This window comes from Pelmatolapia mariae, linkage group LG23, assembly GCF_036321145.2.
Source record: "Pelmatolapia mariae isolate MD_Pm_ZW linkage group LG23, Pm_UMD_F_2, whole genome shotgun sequence".
Taxonomy (NCBI): Eukaryota; Metazoa; Chordata; class Actinopteri; order Cichliformes; family Cichlidae; genus Pelmatolapia; species Pelmatolapia mariae.
The window spans coordinates 50,693,611-50,704,505 of NC_086246.1; the positions used below are offsets into that span (position 1 = coordinate 50,693,611).

The following is a 10,895-nucleotide window of genomic DNA, read 5'->3' on the forward strand; positions in this document are numbered from 1 at the left end:
ATTTAACAATGTAAACATAATAAAGCTGAATTCAAGTTGTTATGCCCGCCAGACCTCACGGGGGCGATAATTAATAGGCAATCCGTGTAGTCACAACGACGTGAGCGGGGACGGAAGGAGTGTCGGTTTTGTGCTAATTGCTCTCTTTGCCTTAACAGCTATTTCGTGAATGTTCATTATAAATGGCCCTGTAATGTTCACATATTGTAGTCAAGTACGCAGTAATATTAGGAATATAAACTCTTACGAACTCTTTATATTGCTGTTTGCGGTTCTGAGACCTAAGCGTTGCTACCGAAATGGTAACATTAGCATTAGCGCTTAGCTAGGAGTGTGTACGACGAGTCTTTCGTTACCACATGCACAGAATGAATGAGTGCGCGTGAATTAATTCGTGTTATTTAGCTTTGATAGATTTTTCAAAACGTTAAATAGCTAAACAGTTAATCTCATACAGCCATGGCTACCGGTGCTGATGTCAGGGATATTCTTGAGTTGACCGGAGGGGATAATGATGGTCCCATCACCAAGAAAGACCTCATCAACTCAGACAAGGTGAGACTGTGTTATTCATATGTTTGTCTTATAGTGAGATGGACGTTTATGTTTTGTGTTGTATACGATAATTCTAACGATGTCTGTCCCTGGATTGAAGTAACACTGTTGTAAATTTGCCAGCACCTTCAATGAATTTCACTAGCTGTTGGGTTCGTAACATGCAGTTATAATGATGTACTTGTGTACTTACAGCTCAAAGCTTTTGCCAGGGAGAGAAACTGAAGAGATGTGTATTACAATTGTTTGAGCACAAATATTTTTGCAGTTGAATAACGAATGTCTGCATCTTCCGCCTCAGAAAAAAACCAAGAAAGCAACAGAGACGCTGACCTTCAAGAGACCAGAGGGAATGCACAGAGAGGTCTACGCTCTGCTTTATTCAGATAAGAAGTATGTTTTTCTTTTTCAATATTAGTCAGTTAATCTGAAATGCATAAAGGCCTTTTTAATGTTTGCTGTTTGGGAATTTCAAAAGGATTTATTTGCATTTGGAAGGAATCTAAAGTGTTTTGTAAATAACTTTGCATTTCTGTGTTTCTTTATTTTATGATAACAATAATAATAATAATAATATTGATAATAAAGAATTGTTTTTTCTGTTTATCCATAGGGATGCACCCCCCCTGCTGCCTAGTGACACCACTCAAGGTTATAGGACAGTCAAAGCCAAGTTAGGCTGTAAAAAGGTTCGTCCCTGGAAGTGGATGCCCTTCACAAATCCAGCACGCAGAGACGGGGCCATATTCCACCACTGGAGACGTGTTGCAGAAGAGGGCAAGGACTACCCTTTTGCTCGCTTTAACAAGGTAGGGAAAACCCTCTTCTGCTTATGTAGTACAGGCAAGAAGGACATGTGGTTGCAGCTACCCGTCCTTTCGCATTATTCATCCTTTTTCACTGTTTCTCTGTTTTACCTCTATAGACAGTGCAGGTGCCAGTGTACTCGGAGCAAGAGTACCAAATGCATCTCCACGATGATGGCTGGACTAAAGCAGAGACAGACCACCTGTTCGACCTTTGCAAGCGGTTTGACTTACGCTTCATTGTTGTCCATGACCGATATGATCACCAGCAATACAGAGTAAGTGTTTAGTGCCTCATCTATAGATAATGGATTTAAAAAATACAGTAAGGTGGATTTAAAGCACACGTTTTAATTTTAAAAACTGTTTTTTTTGTCAGAAACGCTCTGTGGAGGACCTGAAAGAACGATATTATAGTGTTTGTGGTAAGCTGACCAAAGTGCGCGCAGCATCAGGGACAGAACCCAAAATCTACATCTTTGATGCTGGCCATGAAAGGCGCCGTAAAGAGCAACTGGAAAAGCTGTTCAATCGCACACCTGAACAGGTTTGTGATTTTGCATTTTGACCTGTATCTATGTGCAGGTGTATAGACACGTTCTTTTTGTGGGAAAAAAAAGAAGAAAAAGATTTTTCACAGCCTTTTAAATGTGAAAGACTGCATTTCTCCGTTTTTCCCTGCAGGTGGCAGAAGAGGAGTATCTTGTTCAGGAGCTAAGGAAAATTGAGACTAGGAAGAAAGAGCGTGAGAAGAAAGCCCAGGATCTGCAAAAACTCATTAAGGCAGCTGACACAACTACAGAGTTGAGACGAGCTGAAAAGAGGGTTTCCAAGAAGAAGCTTCCACAAAAAAGAGAAACAGAAAAACCGGTATGATATGATTTCACTCAAGAAGAGCAAAGTAAAGCACACGATGACTGTTGGTAACAGAGGAAGTCAAATAAAAGCAACAATGGGAGAGAATTTTAATAATAATGGACACGGTGCAGCTGTTGTCCTCATTTTGCACTAAATTAATTGTTACTTGGTTTTGTCTCCGTAGTGTTTTGGTCATTTCTTTATTTTGATGGGACAAGTGTGTCTCTAATAACCCGAACCGATCTTCTCTCAGTATTCTAAGTAACAGCCTTAACATTTAAAACCCAGTTTGATCCATAATAATGCCTCTATGGTGACGTTTCAGACGTATCCAAACTTCAAAGCGGAGTCACAGTTTGTGTCTCACCATTTATATTTTTTCTTGTTTAGGCTGTTCCAGAGACGGCAGGCATCAAATTCCCTGACTTCAAATCAGCGGGCGTCACACTGCGCAGTCAGAGGGTGAGTATAGCTCCATCCTGTTCTCTTACGAAATGACAATATTATTAAATAGTCCTATAAAATTGTAATCACTCTTAGGGAATTGATGTAAAAATAAAAAGTAAAAATGTGAAATTCTTTAAAATATCAAGTTTTTGTTTGTCTAATTCTTAATTTCAAGATACTGATTTGTGAGAAACTAGAGTTTCTGACTTTAGTAGCTATTCCTCTTATCACTGTGATAATTAATTCTATTACTGACTAGCTAATATCTGTAAAACCTAGCCTAGCACAGGGACTCTTATTCATCTTCAAGACTGATGAGGAGCTGCCGCTCTCTATGGAAAATACATTTGCACAGCTAAAGGAGTGGAGTGGCCCCATAGCTAATCAGTCAGATAGAGTTCAGTGGATAAAGACATTTTGATCTGGCCCGCTGAAGTGCATTTCATACGAATTAAAAGCCCCGAGGTGGAGCTGTTTATCCTAATGTCCTGGTACCTTAAATCACGCTTGTGTGTGTGTGTGTGTGGGTGTGCATTTTTCTCTGCGTGTTTGTGTGTTATTAAGATGAAACTGCCAAGCTCCGTAGGCCAGAAGAAGATCAAGGCCATTGAGCAGATCCTGATAGAGCAAGGAGTGGGTGAGGATGACTAAACTTTAGCAATTTGTTAACATTTCCCAGTTTCACAGTCTTAACTCTTCTTTGCGACAGAGTTTAGTTTCAGTACAGAAGGAAATAAAAGGATTATGTAACCTTTTAACCATTGCAGGGATGCTATAAATAAGTTTGAGTTTAGTTGAACACACAGGAAATGTTTTACTTGACTTTATATTTGTTTGCAGCATCTCAGGTGCTCACTTCACGTTACAGTTGACAGTAATGCAACAACACTTTAGCTAAACAGACTTTACATGTCACGACTGTTCATGCGTAGACTGTACACACCATTAACTAAATAAATGTGTTAAAGTGCTTAAATCACACTTTAGTCTTTCCTCTTTGTGCCCTTCTGTAGATCTTAACCCCATGCCCACTGAGGAGATTGTGCAGATGTTCAATGAGCTTCGTAGTGACCTGGTGCTGCTGTATGAATTGAAGCAGGCCCACAGCAACTGCGAATACGAGCAGCAGATGCTGCGTCATCGCTACGAGGCCCTGCTGAAGGCCGGCGGGTGCGTGGGAACTGTAGGAGCCGGTCCAGTCATTGCATCACAGGGTGGGGAAATCAACGCCACCAACAGCACTACAGCATCCACCCCAGGGGCTGAATCTCAGTCCTGGCTCAACGCAGATGACATTAAAGTGGAAGCCAAGGAGCAGATCATCGACGTTGTAGGAGCACCGCTTACCCCCAACTCGGTATGTTTGTGAAACTCGGAAACAAACTTTTTCAAACCGTTATCATTGTGTAATAAGTGTGTAATGATTTTTGTTTTATACTATTATTAGTAGTATTAATGGGTGAGAAACCAATGAAGAATCCAGCACTCGTTATTGCAGCAGTCACTCCTCGTGGTTGTGTTTTTGTATCTGTGTTGAAAAGGGTGGAATCTGTTCAGATGCTGTGAACCTGCTCACAGCCTCATAATAAAGTTCTCCAGTGGTAGAAAAGAACAGTAGAGACTAATGACTGTCTTCACCCTCCCGAGGCAAACAGCGGGTGTTAGCAGGGGTGAGCACAGCATGAGTGGGTCATACAGGGGAATAACTGACAACACATGAAGAGAAATCATTGGACTTTTCTCCGTTGTAGGCATTTTGGATTGTTATTCATTAAGTGGTAGTAGGAGTCGGTGGACTGTGGAAAACCCCAGTGTGACTGTCATGTATTTGTACATTGCAGCGCAAGCGAAGAGAATCGGCGTCCAGCTCGTCTTCGGTGAAAAAGGTGAAGAAGCCTTGATGGGAGCGGCAGCTTTTACACATGGAAGTGAAGCGACAGTGTTACTCATTCAGATCACAGTGGAGATGGCCACGAGTGAACCAGAGAGACACAACAGAGCTGGACACCATGTTGTTGTCTATTTACGTACACTCATTGCTCACAACACACACACACACCTTTTCACCTACTAACGAGGCCTTTCGAACCCCTCCCATCAGGCCTGCTCAGCATCGCTGTGACAAAGGCAGCGACTGAGTGACATTTCATTCCATTACTGCTCGTCTCCCTGCCTCCACCAGTGCTTGGCCTTAGATGAGGCAAGATCAACTGTAAATTGCCCGGCTGAGCTAATCGGGACACGGGGAAGAAGGTGGGAATGACTGCGTAATTGAAATGAATTGGAATGAAAGAACGGGGTCGGGGAATGGGAGGATGTCGAGCCGCGGTGCTCATTTGACCCGTGTGAGGGTTTTTGTTTTGTGCCGTAGTGTTTACTGGAAACGTGTTTTGTGTTAACCTGTAGTGCCGGCTCCGTCTCGACCTCGCTTCCATCTGCTGCCCAGTTTTTTTCATGTTGGACTAGCGGGACTGATTTGTGTTCTCAGGTGACCTTGGAGATGCTTTAGTCAACGTTTCAATAAATGTCCGTTTCTTTTCTTACATCGAGGTGTGCGTGTTTATACCACAGAAGTTTGCCTTTCACATTTCAAAGGGCCGTCACTCTTTACAGGTTTCAGAGATCTGCACTTGGGGGTAATTAGTGTTGAATACACATTTGTTAGGGAAATTGTAGGGTCACGACATTCTTACCTTACCTGTCATCCAAGTTAAGTGACAACTAATGACTTCATTAATATGATAATTAAGCAGTGATCATTCTTAGGTTGGCATAGCCACTAAAACTTCATTAGGTTTCCTCCTCATAATATTGCTAATTGCATGTCAATTATGTCGTTTAGCCCACTTAGACATTAATTTCTATGCAAATTTTGAATATGTTTGGCAAGAATAGGGGGGGGGGCGCTTTGATATGAGTATACATGGGTGTACATCACTTTTATAGCCTTTATATTTTTAAAATTGAATATATAAGTCTCTGCAGCCTGCACACAAAACTTAAATGTCAGATGTCTGTCTGCCTTTTGGGTTCCAACCTGCAAAACAAAGCACATCATGCATGCATAGTTTTTGAGTTATTATAAAGTATTCAAATATGAATTTATCTGCAGGAGAAACTGACCCCAAAGCAAAGAAAGCATTTGATCTTTTTAAATTCTCGATCTTCTGCAGCTTCCCACACCTTTCCCAACAGTCACATGTGGAAACATTCGATATTACAGCTACTTGAAATGATCAAAATGCTGCAATTGATCAAATCTTTACTTCCAGCTCTAATTAGCATTGCTACGGTTTCCAGAGTCAAACCATTCACAAACTGCAGCGTGTTTGATTGAGAGAGAGGAAAGAGTGAGAGAAGCCAAGTAAACATGGCTAAAATGGATTCTCTGTGTCTATATTTCATGTTGAAAATTGGCTCATAAATCCAGCGGTTTGATCTATGGAGCCCGTTGTTGCTTGAAAAAACCTCCGTAAATGTGTAATTTCTCCCTTGACAGAACACAGCCGAAAGGCTATCTTTCTTTCGCCTCCTCCTCCCCTCTCTCCCTCTCTCCCCTTCTTCTGTCTTTCATTCTCACTCCCTCTCTCCCAGCCTGCTGTTGGATTAATGCTCTGCTCTCTTCCCTCTCTCCTTTCATGCTCCTCTGATATCTTCTTTTCATCGCTGCTCTTGCATTTATCAAAACTTGGGCCTCTCGCTACCTCTCGATATCAGAGGCCACCTTCAGTTATACGGCAGGCATCGTGTAAGACTGGCGCGGAGAACGCGGAGGTTATAAATAAATGCTATTCTAAATTGAAAATAGGCGAGCACTGAGGCGTCGACGACCACGTGTGCAGCCCCCCCATCCAACTCTGACCAGCGTGGACTCCATCCGTGCGACAGTATACGTTCTGCAACGCTGATGTGAAAAGCATGAGGCAGAACCGCGCTGGAGAGTGTCTTATAATGTGGTCGTGATGGCGCTGAGATGGGATCTCTTTATCAAGGCCCGGCTGAGGCTTTAATCACGGCCTAAGAGGTGTGCTGGCTTTTTATCATAATTGAACTGCATCCGGGCTAATCGCCGACATACGTCACTGTCGAAGGGGAGCTCGGCTCCAGCGGCAGGCGAAGGTGGTGGTGATTGAACGCACAGTTAAGAGAGAAGATGTGTACTGAGGGACGTGTGGCAGGAAGAGGCAGGTAATAGCACAAGTGATAGAACGCTGTTCAAATGCATCACGCCTGGAGGTAATCGCTGATGTGACAATGATTAGATTGTGGATGCCTCCTTTCTGTGGCACAGTGCTTTATACCCATCATGTCACATGCAATCACTGATTACTACATGTGTACATTAGTAGTGTGAGGACAAGCTCTGAATTATTCCCTAAACTCGGGATTTTGCCTCATCTACATCATTAACACATGTCCACAGCAGACTTTCACCTCCGTGCCCCTCACTCATGTTTCTCACTTTCACCTTCTCCACTATTTAGGTCACCTTGAGGGAGAAAACTTTTAATCATTGTTCCACATCAAATTCACCTGTGCCCTCTGGGACACTGAGCCGCAACAAAGAGGAGGGACGTTGAAACTGCTAGTTGGGAAATAAAGTGCCCACAGGGCTGGACAGTAGAAGTCATTTCCACTGGATTTTTTTTGCTAGTGGGGGGAAGGCCCGCTGCAACACAAACCCAATCACTTGTGCTAAGCAGTGCTTACAGCTAGGCATTAACCCCACTGTCCACTCTCCACATTAAAGCCCCGGGGAGGCAGAAGAAAGAAGAGTGGAGTGGAGCAGAGCAGGGAGTGGGACTGCTCCCCGGCAAGTGATCCTTTTGGGAACGTCTCGAGTCAGGTGGTGCAGTCTGTCAAGGTGTCCTACCTTGAAATAAAAGAATGGGGCTGTGTATTGATGGGCTTGAAAATGTCATTTCTTGTCATGATATAAAGACAAATGTGAAAGAGGTTGTGCTTCAGCAGTAAAATCAGAATTTGTGCTGGTCCCCAAATCCCAAATGTGAGAACTGTAACATCACAAACTTCAATCTGCAAAGACAAAGTCCTCACATTAGCAGAAATGCCCTCATGTGTTTTAGCATCAGTGTGTGAGGTACACAAATTCAATTCGATTCAGTCATAGGTTAGTACAGAGCTGAGGGTGGAACCCAGTTTTCTTCTCCTTGAAGCTTCGTCACAGGGACTAATCACAAGTTGGACTTCAAATGCTTAAATTCAAGTGAAAAGTTTGATCCTTTTTGTTCAAATTAACAATGAACAGCAAAGTTAGAAAGGCCCCATAAGGAATATCACCTCTATGTGTGTGTAGTGATAGCAACCATGTGGGCCACGTTAGATGTCACCATCACTAAAGCTCTGACTCCTTTTCTTTGTAATTGTCACGTGACCTCAAATATTAAGTGAAATGTTTCCAATTTCCCTTTTCAACACTTGAAAAGATGGACGAGGGGGATGTAGTGGGGGGGGCCGGGGGGGGGGGGGGGGGGGGGGGGGCAGAATGGCTGTATAATTGCACAACACTGTTTATAAAACACAAAGATGTCTGTGGTGTGGAATACTTTGGGCTTCAGCTTCCGTGTGCTTTGCTGTTTTTTATAGTCTATCATGGCGCACGTAATAAAGAGAAGGACACATGGCAGGCTGGGAGATTGAGGCTCATTCAGCACAGTGTGCAGTGATTGCATGCTGACTATAAACAAGGCCAGGCCGGACAGATCAGCTCCACTCTGTTCTTCCATCAGCCTCCAGAAACAAATCGGTTTGATTTGATTTGTCAGTGAGAGATGGAGAAGACTCTGAACAATATGTGACAGAGTTACCTTGACAAAGCAGCGCAGCGAATGCCTTTCTCCCTCTCTTTACCTGCACAAGCGCAGTTCTAACAAAGAAGGGAAAAAAAATCCAATTTGCCATGCGGATCCACAGCTGTCACGGTGGGGGAATTAAACATTACCCATAACTCACTGGGGTGCTGAGCAGGTCAGCGGATGGCGGGGATTGTAACATCACTCTGGGGTGCAATAACAAAGGATTTTAACCTCTGACTCCTTTGCTATGGCTGCTAGTAGAACATCCTCATGAACAACAAGAGCTTTTGCTTTGCTGGTTAATCTCTGGTGGGATTGACTCAACACACACCTTGGCGCTCGCTGCACAAAATTCTCTGCAACACAAACAGGAAGACGTGCGCAAATGTCGGCATAAACACAACCATTTTTTTCACCCTGCTGGCTCCTGGAGCCGTTCCTGTGATGCTCCATAGGGGGTTGCAGGGATACTGTAGGTGCTAATGTCCCAGTGTCATCACCCACGCAGGATTCCTAGCCTCCTTGCCTGGCTGGCCCGCCACCACCAGCGCCTCAATTACCTGACTGACGTTTCATTAGCGCCTGCAGCTGATCCCGTGGCTGAGAGGCAGTGGGGCGCAGAGGAGCACGGAGCGAGTGAGAGAGGCGGAGGGGAAAAGGAGGCTTCAATGCGTTATATTCTCATGCGCTGTCAGTGTCACAGCTTTGAGTACAGCCACACAGCCACTCATTACATTGCAGTCATTTAGTACATGCTCTTATTGAGATGGACCGTGTATACTGAAATAGAGCTGGCGGGTGACACCAGCTCTGAGCTGACATCCGTAAACCTGCCGTGGATTGTTGGAGCAACCGAGAAGCGTGCGAGCCTGCAGGTGTGTGTGCGCGCGCATGTGATACAGGGTATCAGCAGCAGCTCAAGGTGTCTATGAGACAAATCAATCCGGTGCAGTGTACTGATCAGAAGTTTATCTCTTCTCGTGTTGCTCTGTGCGTATGGATACACAATGCGTATGTGTGGTGGCGCATCCTGCGCAGATACCTCCGTTTGTGTGTGATGTGTGTGGCCTTTCCATCCTCGGGGTTAGTGCAGGCCATGTCAGAGATGATCCTGAGGGGGCTTAGTGAGACCCCCGGCCTGAGCCTCTCCACACAGCCCACGCTTGGCTAGGCTCTCCTTCCCATTTGTCATCCTGTGCCAGTAAGACCCCCGGAGAGATTAGGGCAGAGCAGAGAGACTGGAGGAGTAGCAGGAATAAGAGGATCAGTTAAGCTATAAACACAGACAAGTTTGTGTCTCTCACCCACTCTGGCACAGTGACAGTTTGTAATGGCTGTCAAAAGTTCGCTCTGTGCCGTACATCTTCCTTTAAGGGACACTGCAGCGCCCGAGTGTCCCGCACCTAGCGTGGGCAAACACAACAGGTACAGGAAGTTCTCTCCGAGAGAACAAAAGCGGCTCAAGCCTGACATTAAACAGAGGCGCTAACTGCATCGACCCGCATTGACCCGAGCTAATGAACCGTTGCCGTGTGCAGGAAAGGAAATGCTGCGGTTTGCCTATAATTAAAATTCTGTGGCACAAAGACCATTAGTCAAATCCAGAGAGCTCCTTCATTTCCATATTTTTGAATATTCTACTTAATTATGCAAAGGGATCGGGGAGGTAGATGAGAAGTTTTAAGAAAGCCTCATAAAGTCCTTATTAAGAGCAGAGGGGATTAATGACAGTTAATATGAGGGCAATCAAACATTTAATGCAAAGGCCCTCCTGCAGGCAAACAGTATTTAAATGAGTCAATTAGACATTCATTATCTACAAGCCTATAAGTGGAGTCAGATCTGCATAAATGTTGGTGCACAGAATCACTCCTCTCTAAAAAGGAACTAATGAAATATTAAAAAAGTTAACAAGTTAGACATGGAAAATGTACAAATATTGATTGCTAGAGGGCTGGTTACATGTTGTCATCAAATCAGAGGAGAATGCGCGATATCTATTGGAGATTGTCTCATAAATCATAATTATTGAGTTAGCATGATCTCTCCTCCCAATTAGCCATGTAGCATTGTTGAAGCAGGGTGAGAGAGAGGAAAGTGGCAAGTCCACTCTAAAATCCCATCAAATCCTGCAAATTAATATGTCCAGGTTTAGCCTAAGTGCCCGGTTCTCATGCTAACAAACCGCCTTATAACAAGTATATACGATAAACATACATATTCTGCAGAGGATGACTTGAATAATGTGCCAAACTATGCAGATATATCACTGTCAGGACTTCTGCCTCCTCCTCCTGCTCCTCCATTCCTTCTTTCTTTCCCTCTCTCCATGTCTGCCTCCGCTCTTGTCAGTTGCCCCAGCACACAATTACTGTGTGTGATTGCTATCAGGCGGGACGGTCGGGAGGCTCCC

General features: G+C 44.1%; 1 protein-coding gene across 1 annotated transcript; it reads left to right on the forward strand.

The window, feature by feature from the left end:
* Positions 1 to 100: 100 nt before the first annotated feature.
* On the forward strand, positions 101 to 5,209 carry dmap1 (DNA methyltransferase 1 associated protein 1). The gene is made up of 10 exons (XM_063467278.1): positions 101 to 555; positions 857 to 948; positions 1,169 to 1,364; positions 1,481 to 1,639; positions 1,741 to 1,908; positions 2,046 to 2,231; positions 2,610 to 2,681; positions 3,231 to 3,303; positions 3,680 to 4,023; positions 4,508 to 5,209. Exons 1-10 carry the CDS (start codon positions 460 to 462, stop codon positions 4,565 to 4,567), a joined length of 1,446 nt encoding a protein of 481 aa, XP_063323348.1. The 5' UTR covers positions 101 to 459; the 3' UTR covers positions 4,568 to 5,209.
* Positions 5,210 to 10,895: the final 5,686 nt, after the last annotated feature.